This window comes from Diprion similis, chromosome 8, assembly GCF_021155765.1.
Source record: "Diprion similis isolate iyDipSimi1 chromosome 8, iyDipSimi1.1, whole genome shotgun sequence".
Classification (NCBI taxonomy): Eukaryota; Metazoa; Arthropoda; class Insecta; order Hymenoptera; family Diprionidae; genus Diprion; species Diprion similis.
Genome location: NC_060112.1, coordinates 5,492,899 through 5,513,991, shown reverse-complemented (window position 1 = coordinate 5,513,991; position 21,093 = coordinate 5,492,899). Strand labels below are relative to the sequence as shown.

The following is a 21,093-nucleotide window of genomic DNA, read 5'->3' as shown; positions in this document are numbered from 1 at the left end:
ACCGTAGGAAAACCGTAGGAGGCAGCGGAACCATCAGCAGCAGCGCCAGGGGCGGCAGGCCAGGAGCGACGTCGGCGCTTATGCAGCAGACGGTGGGGTGAAAGCTCTGAGGAGGGTGGGTGGCGGTATAAGGCGGTAGAGCGCAAGCCCAGAATCGACCGGTGATCGCCATGGCAACGGCTGGAATATAGGAAGACTACCCCATCTGCCTGACGGTAAGTCAAAAGACGTAGATATCTTTTTCCCCGCATTAAAAACATCCCCTTCTAAATAATACTCGGCTCGGTTTGCGGGGTAATTAGAGGATACCGCATCAGTACCCTGAGGAGGCGAGGCTTCTTCCCACCGCGTTATAGCGCGACTCCGGAACGGCACCCGTCGCGACTGGGCTGCCTGCATAAGCGCAGCGGGGCGCAGCACCCTTATCGACATTTTCGGCGAGCGGCGCACTCCGCAGGCGAGGCCCTCTCTGATCCTTCACCGATCTGCAGCATCCGTGCAGGCCGCGTCTTTCTCGCGAGCAGCGAAAGGATTTTCATTTAGGATAAATAAACACCGGATTATAAAAACATAAACAAAAATCGAGCTCGACAAGCCAGCTAGCAATAAACCGAGTCTATAAATTAAACTGGTACACATGTAGTTAAAATAAAATGCAGTGTAAAACCGTGCGGGGTGAACCGTGATGAAGTATTTATTTCACTTGTGCCAACTACTGGGGTGGAGAATTCATCGAATTTATTCCTTCACCTGCAGTTATTCTTGCTTCGAAATGCACGCCAAATAGTGATCACTGTCATTTTTCATATTTTTTTCTCAGCCTACATCTCTCTCTCCCTCTATCTCTATCTCTCTATACTTATACATTTTCCTCTCGAGGGGTGCCGGGTAATGTTGTGATTGTCGCGAAGGGTGGAACCCCCAAGGGTGTTGTTCTGTTATTGTGCATCGCTCGGTCAGTGATATGGACCACGGCTGATTACACTTCCACAAATGTCCACAGACGGATATCCAGAGTAAGTCTTTGCCCCCGAGATCAATTTTCCGCCACCCCATTCCCCACTAATCAGAATCCGCCGTTATAAATTTCTTTGAAACAGTAGTTCCAAACATTCAAGCCTGCATTTTCCTTTACAATATTTCAATTACCAATTGCACGGACTGGGTGTAATAATAGTCACTTCGGTATTTCCTGTCATTTGTAAAACAAGATGGAATGCCGTTCGCACAATTGACCGCAATTAGCCTCATTTCCAAAAACCAGTAACCGAAAACGAGATGAAGTAGATAAAAAAAAAAAAAAAAAAAAAAAAAATCGAACAAACCATCAAGTAGCGCTATTTTCATCCGGCTATGTAGTTTGTCCGTTGAAATACGCGCGGCCACCCGGTAGGGGCGCAATTTTCGGCTTCAGCTGCGGTGTATAAGGTGATAGGTAACCGGCGTGCCCCCGAAATCGATATGGTGTTTAGGGAAGCTGTGACACATTTTTAACCCCGCAGACGCCCATGCCGTTGGAAATTTGCAAGATAACCTTTGGCGTACTTGGCCCCGCAACCCGCAACCCGTCACCTATACCTGTCTGTAATCAAAGCCACCCTCCTGATGTCCGCCTTCATTCATCCCCGTCCGCCACCGCCCTTTTCCGTGCCCTGGGCCTAAATTGGGAATAGATCCGGAGGATGAAGCACGAAGTTGCTCGTCAGTGAATTCGCGATATCTGTGGTCGAGGAGCCGTGAAGAGGATATCGGAGGGTCGCCGGAGGTAGAAGAGCTGCAACGATCGGTGCAGCGAGTGAATTGGCATCGCTAATTCCGGGGCTTAAGGGGGTTGGAGTTTGTTTTTAAACTTGATCCGATATTACCGTTCGCGAGAAACGTGCGACGTCGAATTTAAGGACAAAATCCAGTTACTCGGATTCTGGGACTGAAATTTTGACAGGGGTCATCGACCTGGTCGATTGGGTGCGACGATACGGGGTGCAGCGCTAACGGCTCTGGGGCATGGCACATCCCTAGTTTTCGGGCAACTCCAACGGGATATTTTTCGCAAGGCGACAGAGCCGAGAGGCCTCGATTTAATCCTGGGAATACGCTGTGCGCGGCCAAGAAACTGCCAGTGACAACCTCCGGGGTCGAGCAATGTCGTTAATCCAATTAGCCAGAAACCGACGTGGAAAGGTGTATCGAATACCAATCACACACTAGGCCTACGTACATATACCTACCCTATAACAACAGGACAGGGAGTCAGCAGTGAAGACCGTGATGTGTCAAATTAAGCGTAATTATAACGACAACGTAACGCAGCGAGTAACGTTTTCATGTTCGACGCAATGATTCACGTTTATATCATGTAGCTGTCAGCCGTATTCAAAATTTTCTTTCAACTCAGGGTTTTTGAAAAATGAAAAAAGAAAAGTTCGGCACCACTGTTCAATTTGAAAAAAAAAAATTCTTGAAGATTTCAGCTTTAGACCCAAACAGTCACGATATAGTACAAAAAAACGTGGTTTTTAGTATTTATTTTATTGTCACTATGGTAGTCAATATTTTAAAGGAAAAATTTATCTCACAAGCATTATCCGTAAGGGACGTCGAAAAGTAATTATTTTGTAAATTTTTAACCATGCCTTTTTTCAATAAGAAGGCTTTTATCATTTTATTTTAATATGCTACCTTCGGATGTCACGCACGAATTTTTCACAGAAATCTCCTTCCTTACTCTTCTTTACACAATAAAGTTTTCAACTTGAATAATAGTCCAACAAGTATGTTTTGCCAAAACTCCATTGGTTTTGATATTATTTACTTACCCACTTTGCCGCGGAACGGTTGGAGTTTGGTTTTGGAAGTGCATTTTTTTTTGTGTGATTTTAAATAGTGAATAATATTCGAAGAAAATATGAAAAAGATCGATCTTATTTTATTTTTTTTGACCCTGCTGCACCAACGAAAACACATTTTTTTATATTACATCGCAACTCTTAGGGTCTAAAAGCTGAAGTTTTCAGGAATTTTTTTTTTTTGTAATTAGAAATAGATCAGCCATATGGATTTTTTAAAATTACTGGGGGCAGATTTTATATGCTTATCCGGTGATACCCTTTGTTCTTGATCATTTTATCCTGCTCCTTATTATCAATCCAATTCGGATGGATTTCACTTTCCAGTTCCATTTCGAAGAATTCAAACGATATCCATGCGATTAGAGTCAGTTTGCAGTAACTTTAGGTGAACTGATATCATTCATTCGTTGATTCAAGATCAGGCTGGAACTAATTAATTTATTTGATTTGATGAATTCCTATTCAATTTAATTACATCTTGGGTTCAGTCAACGAAATAATTAGCGCATCCAGAATACTTAATAAGTAACTCATCTTCCAGTTTTAATCCAATTCAATTTGCGATTTGACTGATGTTTTTTTCATGAAAAAGGAAATTTAACAGGTTGAAAAAATTGTTGAATTATTTTCTGGATCAAGCGGAAAACGCGATCCTATCGACAACATTTGTAGATGCAAACGAAGATTATACAGACTGTGCCAATTTTTTTGAGGATAGACTGAAAAAAATGCTTCAGGATAGTGTCAAAGTTCTCAAAAATTTTCAATATTCATTGTTTCAGTGATCATGCCAGGTAGAAGCTGATGAACCGGAAACCAGCAATGATGTGACAATAAAAAATATATCTTCTTCTACACTTCGATCCGGGGATATTCTTGGATCCCTGGAATTGTGCTTCCTATATAACTTAAAAGGGCAAAGAGAGAAAACTAAAGCTAGAAAGAGGGAATTAACAGAAAGAAAGAGAAAAAAAAAGAAACCGAGAGTGGTGATAAAACTGGTGCCAAATTAATAAGAAGAAACAGAGAACAAAACCGATAACCGAAAGAACAACAGTGTGTCAAAATAAAATTCCAATTTGTAAAGGATTATAATCGTTGATAAGAGAAAGTAATAAACACAATCTGAGCGAAACGACCTAATTCGGTGCAAGAAAGACGAATCGAAAAGGGTGGGGGAGAAGTAAGGGGTAAAGGAAAGTATAAGGTGATAAAATGGGCAACAAGCTATCGTGCAGTTGCGCGCCCTTAATAAGGAAGGCTTACCGGTACGAGGACTCCCCGTGGCAGGCTGGAGCCAGGGGTGGAGTTGGCACCGGGGGAGGACGAAGGGCGGACACTGGTCACTTGCTCAGGTGCGGAAGCTTAAGAGAGAGGAAGAGGTGCGCATACCATAAAACCATTTCATAACAACCATACTCTCTCTCATTTATGGTCTTTAACGATACCTTGTATTATTATATACCTTTCCAATTTTTGCCTTTTTGACGATATACGATATTTTTCGTTCGCTCTTTCTTTGATTGGGCATATTATAGACCTTTTGTTGGAACGGTGTGTCTTTCGATGATTGGCGTGTCGGAAAATTTTCTATTACTCTCATTCGCTAATTTTGCGAATTAGGTTTAATCATATGCTTGTATTATCCACAGTATTTATGGCCAATGTATATAACATTGTAGTAGACTTCCTCCGAACTCACCAGGACCGTATCCAAGGTGTACGTCACAGATTTTCTTCATTTTGTGACATGCTGTATGACAGAAAAAAATATATTTATAGTCACATATTTTTCAACCCCTAATTCGGCTGTTCAAGTGGTGAAAACTAACCCTGAAGTTTATTCCCGAACAATAAAGGATAGATCTTCTGAAGGTAAAAACACTGACAATGAGCTATTATTGTCTAATGATAGTGAATTATGGTCCGAAAAATTTATTTATGGTTTTCATCTTTTAAACGGCTGAATTCCCATGTTAAAAAAATAAGCGTATAATATTTTTTGATGTACTAAAACACATCACACAATAAATTGAAACGGTGAAGTACACCTCGGATGCTTTCCTTGTAGGTACGATATTCTAATTCGACTCTGCATATATTCGTTTTCACGAGTGAGTCGTTTTTGTACGTCGTCGAGTCGTGGATACGGTATAATAGTCGAAAAAACTTCGATCGAAGGAAAATAGCAAACTTGAGATCAACTTCTAAAAGGTAAACCTCAAGTCAGTCTAATTGAATTTGATCTTAACTTGCTAAGAACAAAGCTATTGAGAGACTTCGATATCTTCTTCAAGGACTAAGTGGTTATTCTGAATAATAAATGTCCAAGAGAAGCAGGCGAGAATTAAAAATGGTGTTAAAAAAATGTCATCAAATGTGAAAAACCTTTGATTTGACGAAGGATTCAAGGCATCGCACGATGTCTTGGGCAAGAGTCTCTTTTACTTTGACTGATAAACTAGGCATGAAAGCTGGTGTGACTGTAACCTGATTAAACTTCAAAAGAGCGGAAAACTGGTAAGGTAATAAAAAAGAAAGCGAAAAAAAAAGAACGAGGAATAAAGTGTAAAATTTTCTTTAGACACAGGCCAGTACTTGAAAAATGCTCCCTTTCAACGTGTGCGTATCAGCCTACTCTGTTAATTACTGTACCTTCCTTAACTCTCACGTTTGAAATGTGGTAATGCCTTATTATTTCATTTGTTTACACTGTACACGTCTGTTACTACTTGACTCTTTTTCACACAATATGGTCTTTTAGTTGTAAACGATTCGGGCATGTGAACACGAAAAGACTTTACTAACAAACGGAGAAAATATGCAATCCATTTCTCGGTGCTGAAGAAATTTACTTTCCTGGACAGGACGGTCAATATTGAAATAAGAATTCGCAAATCAGAGAGTAATTTTTTACACATCTAAATGGGTTTTGGGAACGTTACGATGCATACTCGTTAAATTACCTCTTCCCGATTCACTCTCACAAATTTTACAGATCAATTGTTTTCTCTCTATCTCTCTATATAGCTCTCCCTCTCTCTTCTCTCTCATTTCACCATCGCATCTATGCTTCGCATGCATCTTAGACTGTTATTAATACAACGGTAAAACACGCTCCACCGCTTTCAAAGTGTCAATATACGTATACCTAGTGAACTGTGGCTGAGAATCAACAAGCTTGGTACACCGTTGAGGAAGCATGATGAATTCCTTGAAAGTATCACAAGGAATTCACTTTACTTGAACCTCAAGACATCAGTTCAACTGAACGCGATTATAGCTTTTGTTCCGCTGCAGCTCTCCAGCTTCTGATGAATACACGCTGGCTATATTTGGGTCCAGGAGAACCACCAGGGTGCACTAAAAGTAATTACGAGTGGTTTCAGGCTCTGGGCAGAGGTATTCCACGTCAGTGCAAGCGGTGCCGGCACTGTCAAGTGGCAGCAGGTCTCTGAGGATCTCGTTCCCGTCAACATCACCTGTGTCCAGGACTCTCCTGAGTGCATTTTTCATATCACTGCTTACAACAGCCAAGTCGACAAGATCCTTGATGTGCGGCTCGTTCAGCCAGGTAGGAAGATGAATGATTGAAATTACCTAGCAGGGTAATTTATGACGTGTTGGACAGTTCTCTTCTCTTGATGACTGACGTCTGTGATCAATTTTAAAGGTACCAGGATCGGCCAGGCGTCCGAATGCTTCGTTTACTGGAAGGATACCATGACCAACGATACTTGGGGTCTGAATTTCACTTCACCAATAGATGCCAAACAATTCAGAGAGTGCTGCGTGAGTATATTATTCTGGTTTGACGACTTTCCTGGCTCAGGGTGAACCGTGTGCGATACTGTTTGCTTGTTCTTGCAGTCACCTTCTTTCAAATTCTCGAGAAAAGCTTCATCCTCGTATTCGCTGAAACTAGAACCACCGAACAAGCAGAAAATAAAAACCCGAAGAAAGCCCCTCTCCACACCTGCGTCTCCAAGCCGCTCACGAGAACCACAATGCACCTGCATGACGCCGGAACAGTTCGCCAGACTCAGAACCCAGGATCCGAGATACAGAAACATCTGTGGTGAGAAATACACGTCAAGTCAAGTAGGATGTCGTGCTTTTACATAGTTCAAGCTCGTTCATCCAACCACCTCACTTGTGCTGCTTATAAAAATTTCTGCCTCTCAATTTCAGGGGCGTCCACGTTGCCGAGAACCTTAGGGAGGTCAACAGAGATGGAAATGATCCAAGGACGAGGAGACAAAATAGCGGCAGCGACGTCGAGTGCGTCGCTCTACGACAACGTGAATAACTCTAATAGCACGCCAGGCAAGACACCGAAGTCCGGGGACTCGATCAAGCTGAAGGAGAAGCAGCAGCATAACGAAACCTGTCAAACGACACCGAAGACAGCGAACGTTGCCACGGGAACGGCTAACGTTGGATCTCAGGTGTGATACTAGGCCAGTTTTCAGGGTTGCTAAAAGGTGCCTGGATTGTACTGATCGAGTTTATTCTGCTTTCATAGATCGGAAGTCCCGAGGAGAAGTGTTCCACGGTATCACCGAAGAAGGCGGCCAAACAGAGCCAGGAGACGTCGACGCAGCCGAATGAGACTGAGCGAGAAACTCTCAAGTCCGAGGGAACTCAGGCGGGTGGTACTCTTCAGAACAAGTCAATGCGCAAGGAGCAGCTACATCACACGAAGTCAGCCGATTATACTGAGCTTGAGATGCACAATGGTAACATGTTCAACAATGTCAACAACAACAATCATGGCTCCCGACACTCCAAGAGCAAAAGCACCGACGACATGCGGATCGAAAATGCTCACAACGGTGGCATCAGCCTCGATTCGAACACCCTGAAGAGAATGCTCAAACCGATGTCCAGCATCGACAGCCCTGTAACCTCCCCCGAGATGACCAGGAAGAGGCACAACCATCACAGTTATCATTATCATCCTAATAACAACAACCAAAAGTACTCAATGTCCGAAGCTGAGAATGAGAACTACGCGAATCCATACAGGAGCTCTCACAATAACAAGTTTCAAGGATCTAGGAGTTCACATGATATGTGCAGGCAGTATACTGGTAGGTCTGAAATGAAGAGCTCATAGATCATGGTTACGGAAAGATTCCAACTGTTTTACGGGTTTTCAAATATCGCACTATTCTTCCTGGAATATTAAAACATTCCATCTTCTGTGGCGCATTTCAAATATTCAAAAACATTTTGCATGATTTCTAAAGATTCCAAATAGCGAACATTTTCACTGTTATTCATCAGCACCAACATTATTTCGAAAAAAAGTAAACTCTTCGGTGAACAAAATTCCACGTGGTCATTACTTACCGTTAAATAGACCACGTGAATATTCCTCCCAGCATCGTTTTGACGATCCTCATCCTTGGCCACAAACCATAGTGCTTTCTAGAATATATATAATACATAGAATTAGAAGCATATAGTTTATAGTCCACAAGAAGTGTTATGCATACTCTTTATAACAGTTTCGAATTCTTTGTTTCATTTCTTTACTTGAATTTTCGCTAGTCGATTCTTAGTTGTAGCTCAATCATTGAGGATTGCACCTTTCCACACGACGTCTCTCGCTACAAAAGTATACTTTTTTAAATTAAACACCACATATGTAGTGGCATTTTATTATTCACAGAGATGGTAGAAAGTAGTTCTTCGGTAGTTCACCCGGTTTGAGGTCGGAGGCAAGGTTGCTCGGTGTCGATTGCTGACACAAATACCCGAAAAGTGTGATTCTCTATGACGTTAAACGACCAATAGTGCCAGATTCATGACTAAACATGGTGAACTACTAGAAGAAACACCAGGAGCGTTGCAGATCAAACATCATGGAATTTGTTTGCCTTGCACTGCGTACAACTAGTATCCGTTAGTACCTGAAAAGCACGCGTCCTGTCTGTCCCATACAGGCGGCAGAGAGAGGATGTACTTAGATTTGGAACATAATCGGTACGCAGGTGACATGTCGCCGCCCTCGGACAATGTCATATTTGACAACCAGTGCTACGCGACCACACCAAGTTCGTCAAATGGCAATTCTGACATGGAACAGCAGCCGAATCACTGCAACTCGAGGCAACGCAACGGGGGTCAAACATATCAGCAGCAGAACATGACTTCAGTATCAACGCCGGGGAGTCCGACTAGCCGATTACTCTTGGAGTACGAAATGCACCTAAGGAACACTCTCGCCAAGGGAATGGACGCCGAGAGCTACAGCCTCCACACCTTCGAGGCCCTCCTCACCCAGAGCATGGAAAATTTAGGTAATCATCATTGCCAGTGGTAGCTGCTTCTCTATTCACGTGGTGACTGGGCCGAAGGCCATGAATAACTCAGGATGCTCTGTCCTTCTGGTCCTAGACGTCGCAATTAACCCTCGTGTTATTTCTGCCGAAATTTCAGAATTCGCTGAAAATATACCGCTCAACGTTCAACGCACACCGCACATTTCCAGGAGACGTAAGTAACTGGATTCTCGTCTCTTTTATTATTAAGGCTGGTGGCTAGTCACTTCAACGAGTGAAAAAGCCACTTTTCTGAAAAGGAAAAGTTATTTTTTGACAGTATATTGAGCTCTTTTTAAATTCCAGGATCGAACTCGAACAAGTCTTCTACCCTGCCTCTGTCCTACCGATACTGCAACGAGCGTCAGAACAGCAAAGACCGCGATGGATATTATAGTGACAGGAACGAGATTATAAGAGAAAAAAGAGAACGAGATGCTGACAGAGACCGAGGCTATCTCAGCGATTATAATTCAAGGTGATTTTTGCTTCAGGCCAGTTGCTAATGAAGCTTCTGCTTTTGTTCTCGTTAAAGTAGTGGAATCTGTATGTTCCCTTGAACTAACCATTCGAATTTTGGTTTTTCAAAAATACTTCTCTAATAAGACTCGAAGTAACGAGAAAATTATTTTCTCGTGACACGTACTATCTGGCTTGATATTTTACAGTTAACACCCATACTTTACTAATGAGCTTTGATACGATATTCAATATTCAGTCAAATGCACTGCAATTCTGAATGTGTTGGAAATAGAGCGCGAAGATTATTGTACAACCCCGTAAAAAGTATCAAAGTATCATTTGTAATTGTTCACTGATTCAACCAAGCATAAAGTATTTGTTTTTTCGACAACGGAACAAGGCAAAAAAAAGATCTAAAAGAAAAAAAAGATGTGCATATAAAGCTGAGTCACATGTACATTGTGCAAAAATGATTCACGTATCCAATTAAAAGAAATTTCAAATTATTACTCTGAAAAAAATATCTTAATATCAATGAGCATCAAAACTCTCAACTGGTCAAATTATTGCCATGTTTCAGATGCTCTACCTGCATTGATGAGTCAGCACGGGCTCACTGGTTCCGTCATTCGGATGGTTGGCAATCGGGAAGTTCAACTTTGGGTTCCGCAGCCTCGAACTCGGGGAATCCGTCGTACACAGGACACAAAAGATCACCGTGGGATTCATTGCCATCACTGAGACACGAGGGAAGCCTAAATGATAGCGGGTACAAATCTAACAGGACTGATTCCATGGAGCAGAGGTAAGTTTAATGGAAATTCTCCCATCCGACGATGAAAGAATGCTTGATTATGGAATTAGGAATTTGAAGGTACTTTTTTAAACTCTGGCACAGACCACGTTTTCACAGTTTTTCTTGTAGAACATTTTTATAGATACCTTGTCTTGATTTTGACGACTCTTAAGCATCCTTCTAAGCTCTTGTTCACTTTCGTTGCATTCTGAAACATTCCTCTGATAATCTTCTCAAGAATTTAAAAAATCTTCCAGCATCTTTTCCATAATTTTTGAATCCCCGTATCTTTCCTGTGGGCTTCTTCGCATGATCTATCGCTGTCTTTTGCGTTCACAATAGACACTTGAGTTCAAGCCTTGCTGTTATTTCTTTCAGCATTTTTAACTTTCAGAAAACTCCACCTCCGTCATCCATCCTCGGCCATTGTTTTCATTGTCTTCGACTCCCATTGTGCGGCGAACGTCCCTCTCTCAGCATCGCCTCTTCTCCATCTTTCCGTACTGTTTTTTCCCCCAGCAATCGAACAATCTTGAAAAATTTCATCATTATTATTGTCTCAGTACTGAAAACTGCAGCTTGAATGAAATAACAGCAGCGAAATTAAAATTACATAATGATTTGTTTAATTTACTGTTTGACATGCATTGAAGAGAAATACAGTTACTTGATCTCACACAGTGTTGTGGAATAAATTCACAAAAATTACTGTCTATTCCGTCGCTCTCTATAGTCTTGTGAAAAATAATCCCTGCGAAATGTACATCGAGTCATAAAAAATGCATTTCAGTCAATATGGATCAGACACAAGGGTCGCCCTTTGGCTCGAGTGTCAAGTATCTACTTCACCCTCTCTGACCTATACCTGTTATATGCATAATACCCACCAGACACTCGATATCAGCTCTGTATTCTTGACGCGAGGCCTCCCCGTGCCGCGGATAAGGGAGGCCAAGTTACCTGATCAATGTTTCACCCACCTACTATGACTTCGTTGCTATTTTAGGGGGACCTTTGACAGGCAAGACAGCGTAAGGTCGGACTACATGTCGGATAGGGACGGAAGATACGGAGGCATCGTTCAGCAGGCATCCGTTGAGAGCACCGATTCAAGACTGTGTTACCTCACGTCATCTGAGGTGAGTGAAAATCTTGCTTAGCGCCTTCGTTTAGCTGGATGTCGAAATCTGTGCAGTAGCTAGTGCTTCTGACGCGTCAGCTCGCATCTTGGTACTCGGCGGTTTTCAACAACTGCAGAGTCCGCAATGAAGAGGAGTGTACAAGCATGTGCAACCTCTATTCACTGGTGCAGGTGGTTCAATGGGACCGTCTAGCGTGGAGAACAATGCGAAACCTCGAGGGGTGCGAAGGCTGTAAATGGTTTTACTTCCTAGCAGTGAATAGAATATCTAATGCTCGCGTTCCGTGGTTGACACCTATTTCCAAGTAATTTACAAACGAATAGCTTGATTGTTTGGAAACTTGCACATCATGTCGGATCGTTTCTGAGCACGGAAAATTCTGTGAGTGATCAATTTCTAATGACATCATAGTGAGGTGAGGTGAGCTGAGTGATGTGTACTGTACGATGGTAAAGTTTCTTAAGATTCTCGAAAATATAGAAAGTCTCGAATGAAATTTAGCACTGCTACACTCTGCTTGACTCTGATAATCATGATTTCATGAACAATTGTCATAATTGTTGAGAACAAAAGAACAATAGCAGTTTTGTAGTGCCTGGAAGTTGGCCTGAAATGTTGGAACGTATGAAAGCACCGCAACAATGTTGCTGTTGTTGATTTTCATGAAGGTGGTTTGGCCAGTATTTCGGAAGTGTTACATTGCCCGGAAGTGTATTTAGCCGGGGATCATGTGACGAAAGGGGAATGGGAGAGGTAGTTGTTGTTTTGTTCTGTTTTGTTTTGCTGGCAAGTAGTTGGCGGGCACCAACAGGTGCATGCGCAAACGCATATCCTTGCCCCCAGAGGTCTTCCCCACCCTTGTTGGTAACTCTTCGCCCCCCTAGCACCCCCGCAAAAGCCCGATCCCTACAGGGACCAGGTATTGATTCAACGCGGAAGACTCTTCCCTGCTCGCCAACAGTCTTGAGCAAAGCTCGCGCGCGGCTCGAGCTGCAAGGTGCAGAAGCGATTAAAAGCCCCTGCATTATTCCCCCGTCGTGCGTGGTTGACAGTGCGGGATAAGATGCGGCTATTACGACCGTAATCGGCTCAGATAATGCGTTTCCCTTACCGCGAATCGCTCAGCCGATTTGGTGGGGGTTGAAAAATATTCGAATACGTTCATGACCATTTACGCACTGACCTCTGTTGCCTTTGCTACGCTGAATCAACGGATAATGAGAAATGACCAAAGGCGATGGAGAGCCTTGACCACGTCACCTGGTCCTCAAAGTCGCGTAGTATTTGGTTAACCTCGGAAGTGTCGAGGGTCATCGATGCACAAAAGATGTAACCTCACTCGATTAAGCTTGATGGTTTCACGACCTTGGAATCTTCAAACGTCAAGCTTCCGCCAGTTCATGTTGACCCACTTTCTGTGGAATTTTAAACTTTTTAAACAAGAGGTGCAAAGACTATTCGAACTAAACGCCAGTTCCTACGAAAGATGAGTAGAGCTGGTAAAATGTTCTTATTTTACTTTACCTGCACGATAATAATATCCACCTTGAAAGTGATATTTAAACTAGCTGTTCCCCTTTACACTGGCTTTCTTAAATCCTCAATTGGATTCAGATAAACGGAATACTAACAACTGCCGTTGGTCACGGTAGAATTTGACAGTATCTTTAAACATGGAATTAATGGCGATCATTCAATTGTGGAGCGGTGAAAAGTGAGAGAAAAAATGTAGAGGATCATGATTAGACCCAGTTGAAAATGAGTGATGAACTGAAGTGTGATTAACGGAAAACGGTCGTCAACATGGGGCCATTTATCGTTGACGCATACTCTAGCCACATTAATCAAATGTCTTAATCAAAGTACCATACTTATAAAAATAATGGTAGAACCAACATGGCCACCGCTGCAACGCAATAGTTCCCTCGATTTACTGAATCCTAGTAGCAGTTACACGGACCTGCGCACCCTGCACAAAAAGCATTGCAAGAAGTATTTTTGCCTGTGCAAACGTCACACGGTGAGCGTGATCTGCATAAATGAGACGAAAAAGTTGTACTGGTTTAACTGCAAGAGCGTCGAAGAAAAGATTAACCCCGGTCTCGGTGAGGGGTACTACTACAAGCTTCTCAAGATCATAAACGGTGCGTTAAACACGTGGGCACACAGGTACATCGACGGGCTGAAATTCGCCAAGGAGGAAATCATGTTCAAGATAAACGGTACAGCCAAAAGGAACATGAAGCTGCTGAAGGAGGGCTGCTACTGCCACTACCATCCCCACACGACGGCGGACTCCTGCAATGCGGCATTTTTGAATCGAGTTGTAAGTTGCCGAGTGTTGAGTACTCACCGGATCAAAGGGACGGAGAGCAACGTCCCTCTGATTAGCGCAAGCTTCGCTGAAGTTTGATGTCTGTGTGAGCTGCCTCCTTTTCTCTCCATCTCGCGTGACCGAGTTCAGAAGCTGGTCACGGAATGTCGTGCCGATCGTGAGGTGGAGTGATTAATGGAAGGAAGTTGAGCGTCCACTGTTAAAAGAGACTTCTTCCAAAGAGTAGGAAAAATCCGACGAGGCTAGCTATCGATTTTAGTTTCCACGCCAATTAACATCTTGACAAAGTCCGGCCACTTATGACAAAGAGAACTTCATCCTGGCTTTGTAACGTGGTCCTCACATGCCGCTCAGCTCCTTGGCCGATATTTGATTTCTATAAATGTTCTTATAATCTTAACTCTCCGCACTCTTCCCTCAAAAACTCCTCTATTTTTCGTTATCATGATTTATTTGTCATCTTAGATGTCCGACGACGACCGGATGTCACTGACAACAGCAGTGAGCGACGATGACGATGGTGAAAGTGTGATAAACTCACCATACCGAGGCAAGCAGACGGGCACAGCTGCAGCGTCTTTTAATTGCACCGGTGCTGTCCGAAAGGCGGGGTAAATATTTGCGGCTAATGAGCCTTCCCTGAAACAGTTTCGTCACGTAATGCTGTGTCTTACCTGTTTCGATCTAAAACTAGGTTTCTCAGCGTCAAAAAATGGCTGCTGCGCAAAAAGCACCAGATCGAACTGGCCAGAAAACGTGGCTGGAAGGGATACTGGGTTTGTCTTAAGGGTACGACCCTTCTTTTCTACCCGTGCGACTCCCATGAAAGCAGGTCCGTCGAGGCGGCACCGAAGCATCTGATCATCGTCGACGGTGCCATAATGCAACCGATTCCAGAACACCCGAAGAGGGACTACATCTTCTGTCTGAGCACAGCATTTGGCGACGCTTATCTGTTCCAGGTGATTTGTTTTTTTTTTTTTTGTCTCTTTTAAACCTCTCGAGCACCGTGTTCTATTCGGTGAGGTCCGAGTCAGTGGGCCTGTGATTAGATAGCTATAAATATGCCATCCCTATTTCAGGCTCCGTGTCAAGTGGAGTTGGAAAACTGGGTGAACAGTATTCACTCGGCGTGTGCAGCGGCATTCGCGCGTCATCGCGGAAAGACTGGAACACTTCATCTTCTTCAGGAAGAGATATTCCGGCTGGAGAAGGCGATCGAATCGGTGAGTTTCAGCTTGTAATATAAAAAGTTCATTTTGTTCTTACATCGTTGCACCGAAATGTGAGGAAAGTGACTTCTGAACGGGGCATTTTCACCGCAGGATCACAAGTTAAAACACATGGCGGATTTACAGCAATCCGTGGTTTCCGACGCCGAGACGAAGCAGCAAATAAACAACCAGATCGTACAGTGGGAGGAGAACCTGGAACGTCTTCATTGCGAACAGTTTCGGCTGAGGTGCTACATGGCGAGCTTGCAGAGCGGGGAGTTGCCAAATCCGAAGGTAAACCAGCGGCTTGGAGTCTGGACAATTACAGCATACTCATTTCGGGAAAGCGTACTAATCGATTCTTTTTCAGAGTCTCCTGACGCACGTATCCCGGGCAACTAAGCAGACCCTCAACAAGCTGGGAGTGTTCACCGTCTCTTCGTTTCACGCGTTTATTTGTGCCCGAAGTCCATCGCTCTTGAATAATTTACTCGCTGGTCGCGGGGCGACAAAGAGAAGGCCACCATTACTGTCCAGATCTAACAGTGGCTCGAGCAAACGATCCTTGCAGATATCTTCGAGGGATGAGGAAAAGACCGTCAAGGTTTTGGTGCCGGAGAACCAGGTGATTAAAACAGTCTTCCAACTGTGAACCATTGCCACTTGTGATTTACTCTTAATTTTGCACAGCTGGTCTCGGTTTTCCTGCGCGACGCCATGTCGGTCGAAGAATTTCTCGCCAGTGCTTGCAGCCGCAAGAGTTTGAACCCCATGGAGCACTTTGTCCGAGTGAAGAAACGGCGCGACATGGAAGATCACAACTACTTCGTACCGCACAGAACTGATCTGATAGAGACTTACGTGAGTAAACTATAATCCACATTGGTATTCGGGTGGTACTCACATGGTTCGATGAATTGGTGAAAATCGTCCTTCCTCTGCAGCTTCACACACACGAGATCGTTGAAGTGTGCGCCAAGATTTTATACCAAGTCGAGCTGCAGCGGAACACCTTGGACCAAATGTGGGGTTTCTCCGTCGAGGCTGAACTGATCGAAAATTCCGACAGACAGGATGAGCTCTGCTGTTATGTCAGCCGGGTCGAAGACAAGAGTGTCGCTATGCAGAACGGTAATCAGATTGCTGTCCTGTGATGATCTTACTGCAGTAGCTCCAACAAAACCTCGACAAATATGGTTTCAGGTATAATTAAAAGTGATGAGATAATGGTGATAAACGGGGCGATCGTCAGTGACTTGGATATGATGTACCTGGAGAGTGTTTTGCAAGAGGAATTGGCCTTGTGCATGATGATGCGCTCATCGAGGACGGAACCTCCAGATTTATCGGGGATCATGCGTGTGACCGATGACATAATTGAGAGTCTGGTCTGCCCGCCTCCGCCTTCAGATCCACCAGTCATCAGCGAAGAGATGATAACTGGCCTGATTGTTCCTGCACCGGGATGGAGTGAGTAGAATCATGAGCATGCATCAGTTACTGACTTCCATGTGTCTAAAAAATAATCTGATTATTTGCAATTTTCTTCTATATTACAGGCAAAGAAGGCATGCTGCAGGAATGCCCCTCCATGTCTCACATGGAGAACGGAAAACAGACGTCGAGGACGAATTCATTCGAGATAGAAAATCTGCTGAAAACAGCCGAGCAAGTCACCGGATTTTGCCGATCGCCTGGTGAGACCAGGAAGTCCAGTCCGACCGGAAGCGTAATCAGCTCACATTCTCAGGCACACACGCCTAGCAGGCAACTCAGCGATGCTGAGAAACTAAAAAAAGTCATATTGGAATTGATAGAAACTGAACGGACTTATGTAAAGGTGAGGGAAGCAGATTAAATGATATTACAGCAATGCAGCAGGTGATGAATATTATACCTGTTCGTCTTGTTTTTCAGAATTTAAATAATTTGCTGGAAAATTATCTAGAACCCCTGAAACGTGAAACATTTTTATCGAATGCAGAAATAAATGCGCTGTTTGGAAACATACAAGAAATCGTAACGTTTCAACGGCAATTTTTGCAAAATTTGGATCACGCCATCGAAATGGAATCGGATTTCAACAATTTCGATCACCCGAGTCAATTCAAGGTTCGAATCACCGTTACCCTTCATTTTACACTTAAAAACCTTCATGCCACACGAATGCAAATGCTGATTTCAACTTCTTTTATTAGGGGGTCCTGTTTTCCATCGGAAGTGCCTTTTTGTATTATGTAAACCACTTCAAATTGTACAGTTCATTTTGCGCTAGTCATTCAAAGGCTCAGAAGGTTCTACATCCCAGTAAGTAAAGTGTGTTGAAAACAACGCGGCTGAATTCCAATTCTGACTACGTTCCTTTTATCGAAATTGCAGACGAAGGCAATCAAGCGCTGCAAGAATTTCTATCCGCGAGAAATCCACGCCAACAACACTCGTCGACTCTTGAGTCTTACTTGATCAAACCAATCCAGAGAATTCTCAAATATCCTCTCCTGCTTCAGCAGTTGAGAAACCTGACCGACGAGCACAGTGAGGAACACGAGCACCTGATCGGTTCGTAACAGTTTGAATCCGACTCTTCGAACCATTCCTATATCGAGTACATTTCACTATCAAAACACTTTTCATTTCAGAGGCTCTCAAGGGAATGGAAAAGGTAGCCGAACACATTAACGAAATGCAACGAATTCACGAGGAGTACGGAGCGATATTCGATCACCTATTCAGACAGCATCAAAAGTCTTGTAAACAAGTGAGTGTACTCTTTTTGGCATCCTCGAAACGGTCCAAAAGACCTTGAACTGCAATGTTCCTCGTTTTAGCCAATCGACCTGAGTCCGGGAGACCTCCTGTACTATGGTGGTGTGGAGTGGCTCAACATCTCGGACTTTTTGGGAAAGATAAAAAAAGGTTTAGAGCTGCACGCGATGTGCTTTGTGTTTAAATCAGCGGTGGTATTCCTTTGCAAGGAGAGGTTGAGGCAGAAGAAGAAGCTGATGGTAAGTCGTTATGGTGTAAAACACTCTCAAACACTACCTTCACACACACTTCAAACATCATTGTTCAGGGCGTATCGACGAAGGCGAACTCCAGCGAGGTAGAAATCATTCGTTACCAGGTGCTCATCCCTGTCACTGAAGTCCAGGTTCGAGCAAGCTCAGCGAAAGACATGGAATCACACTTCCTGTGGGAATTGATCCATCTTAGAAGCCAACTTCAGCGACGCTCTGAGAAAGTTTACGTGTTGTCAAACAGGTGTGTCATTTCTCTGTGTTTTCCATCTCTTCAGGTGTCAGTTATTCCAAAATGGAGTGAGTTCAACTCTGCAAAACTTTAAATGATTTCATGGAAGGCGAGCTTAGGTTGCGATCTGAAATGGTTAGACATTATTGACGCACTTTTCTAACTATTTTGTTCCTGCACAGCACGACTGACTTCCGCAACGCGTTCCTGAAGACAATACGTCAGATAATCCGTGAGTCGGTGAGAAACATGAGCATTCCGTCGACGAAGCAGAACATGTCACAACCGTCGATATCGATATCACCTCGTATGTCAACCGGCCACGTTGAGAAGTTCGAGAAGCCGGTGAGCCAGGGTCAAGTTCAAAATGGGAACAACACCGTCTCGAAGAAGAGTGCAAAGCAGCAGATGCTGGCCAACCAGCACAACGTCAAGCGGAAGTACAGCCAGTCGAAGCACACCATTGACCACGAAAGCTCGGAGGACAAGGAGTTCGAGGAGGCGTCCACGAACCCAACGACATTCCGATCGAGGAGCAAAACCATCAGCGACAGCTCGGGTGAGTCTATAATCTCTCAGAGCACACTGGCTTCGAATTTCTCTATCATTATTCATTCACGCCATCACGCCATCACTACTTCACCTTCCACTACTTTCACTCGTGTGTAATGCGCCTGTCGATCCGCTGGCACAGGAGTAGCGGGGACTGTCTTGATTGCAGGTGAAGTTAAGGTGGACATGGATTCCGGAACAAAGTCAGAGGGGGAAGAAGACTCCCAGGCTTTCGTAGGGGAGAAGAAAACAACCTTAGGTCGAACCCCGAACCACTTGACTTTGAGCACAACGTCGACAATTTCGGCAGGTAGCACCGGCAGTCAAGCAAGACTGATTCAGTCCTCTCACCAGCCCGAGAACTACCAGCCAATTACCGTCAAGGAACTCGGTAAGAATCGTATTCGATCGAAGTCTCGTCACACTGAAAACAGATTCTAGTATTCTACTGTTTATGTCCTATAAGCATACCTTCTGGATGAGGTTTTTCTGCTAGGATTCAGGGTCAGGATGATTCAAGGATAAGCATATTATTGGTATCGATATTTTCAACACTTCCTTCTCGTGGTTTCGCTCTGCATCTGCTTGATTCGTGTTTTCTGTTCTGAGACCAGCTCTCCGATTCTGATTGCAAGAAAAAAAGTACAGTTGGAAATTGATTTTTGTCAAAAAAAAAAAAACTTCTCATATATCAGCAAAAACATTAGGGAAATAATTACGTACATGTTTTTTTCCTCGAGACATCCTGACACGTTTTCAATTATGTTCTGCGTTTTTGAATCTTCAATATTTCCTCGTCATACTTGGTAAAATGCAAAACATGCCCGGTATTATAAAAAAAAAGATGAAAATTTCTCTGCGATCTTGTGATCCCGAGTCTTGAATTTGTCGACTCAGCGTATTGTCCTGCAAAATTATAAATTTGCTGTTAATACTGGAATATTGATCCATTTCCAGGGGGGGAAATATTGGAGAACATTATACTGGAGCATATTATATACGACCGTATTTTGACAAAATAGAGAATTTAAAAATCTACATGTCGTTAAGAAAAAAAAAGAAAAAAGTCGAAAATTTTGGGTCTAGGATCTCAATTCACAGAAATATCTTCACCACCATTGCAATGTACCTAATTATTAAACTGAAAAAGATTTGCACATTGAATCGTCACACGGTATCAATAACGATATTATACATATATACGTACGATGATAATATTTTGATTTGTGCAAGTAAAGCGATCAGTTTGTAACGTGTGTGATAAATCACAGTTTCCATGATCCGTTTCTTACTGCTCTCTTCTCGACTGTGTTAAATGGAGACTAGAATACTGAATAGAATTTTAAGTGAAGCAAGAAAAAAAAAAAAGAAAAAAAAAGTGCAGGTTCGCAATGAAAAAGATAAATAAACAGCTAACTTGTGTGTGTATCGATAAAATTACATACATTTACACATACGAGTAGCAGCTGGTGCGCAAGGTTTTTGAGAAATGTTTTTTTGTGTAATTTTTTTTCTCATCTCTGATAATTGAAAACGATTGTTCACGGTTCGCCCTCAAAGAAGCGGAATGCAGGTATAAGAGATTCGTGGGTGTAAGCATGATGGTCAAGCCATATGTGTTTGGCCCTACAGAGCCTGATATCCGCGGCATTAATACCTAATTGGAAATCGAGTGAAATTAGTCGGGATTAACCTAAAATGAGTTTGAAATAGGTTCGCCGATATGGAAGCCGAGAGAGCTGCCGTCGATGGGCGAAGCCACCACTTTGCCACGGAAGGGTAAGTCGGCTGGAGAGTTCGCGGAAATCTCCTCCGCTCACAGCGCGTCCCGAAAATCTTTAGTAGAAATCAATAATTGTGCTCAACAATCTAACTTTAATAATCACGTTTAAGTTATATACACAATTAAAATTACGTATATATTATATTATACATTATAAATTATATATTATACATACATGATGCATACGTATAATAATAATAATAATAATAATAATAATAATAATAATAATTTTAATAATAATGATGACGATGACGGTGATGATGATGATAACAACAACAACAACATCAACAATAACAATAATATACATACCTGCGCATACACCACGTACATATATAGTATACACATCATATATACACATACATGCATATATATATATATACAT

At 43.0% G+C, this 21,093-nt stretch overlaps 1 protein-coding gene and 2 long non-coding RNA genes across 9 annotated transcripts; 1 reads left to right on the top strand and 2 right to left on the bottom strand.

Moving 5' to 3' along the window:
• Positions 1 to 136: 136 nt before the first annotated feature.
• LOC124408651 lies at positions 137 to 20,904 on the top strand. Of its 7 annotated transcripts, none has more exons than XM_046885750.1 (30): positions 137 to 215; positions 3,632 to 4,231; positions 6,239 to 6,423; positions 6,523 to 6,641; positions 6,720 to 6,927; positions 7,041 to 7,297; positions 7,375 to 7,942; positions 8,801 to 9,157; positions 9,297 to 9,353; positions 9,485 to 9,656; positions 10,221 to 10,445; positions 11,443 to 11,575; positions 14,379 to 14,524; positions 14,608 to 14,875; positions 14,996 to 15,139; positions 15,239 to 15,421; positions 15,498 to 15,752; positions 15,818 to 15,988; positions 16,072 to 16,258; positions 16,331 to 16,597; positions 16,687 to 16,967; positions 17,045 to 17,239; positions 17,326 to 17,434; positions 17,507 to 17,686; positions 17,767 to 17,885; positions 17,956 to 18,132; positions 18,201 to 18,388; positions 18,559 to 18,935; positions 19,071 to 19,319; positions 20,642 to 20,904. In XM_046885750.1, exons 2-30 carry the CDS (start codon positions 4,065 to 4,067, stop codon positions 20,818 to 20,820), a joined length of 6,123 nt encoding a protein of 2,040 aa, XP_046741706.1. In that variant the 5' UTR covers positions 137 to 215; positions 3,632 to 4,064; the 3' UTR covers positions 20,821 to 20,904. The 7 variants fall into 7 exon arrangements, with proteins under 7 accessions (XP_046741706.1, XP_046741710.1, XP_046741709.1 ...); XM_046885754.1 differs by lacking the exon at positions 137 to 215 and adding an exon at positions 602 to 1,016 and having other exon boundaries at positions 8,849 to 9,157; XM_046885753.1 differs by lacking the exon at positions 137 to 215 and adding an exon at positions 602 to 1,016 and having other exon boundaries at positions 15,272 to 15,421.
• LOC124408653 lies at positions 10,275 to 11,455 on the bottom strand. The gene is made up of 3 exons (XR_006929457.1): positions 11,071 to 11,455; positions 10,583 to 11,001; positions 10,275 to 10,395 (listed from the first exon to the last, which is right to left on the bottom strand). It is a non-coding gene; the product is annotated as an uncharacterized LOC124408653 (long non-coding RNA).
• On the bottom strand, positions 13,589 to 14,154 carry LOC124408654. The gene is made up of 2 exons (XR_006929458.1): positions 13,932 to 14,154; positions 13,589 to 13,876 (listed from the first exon to the last, which is right to left on the bottom strand). It is a non-coding gene; the product is annotated as an uncharacterized LOC124408654 (long non-coding RNA).
• Positions 20,905 to 21,093: the final 189 nt, after the last annotated feature.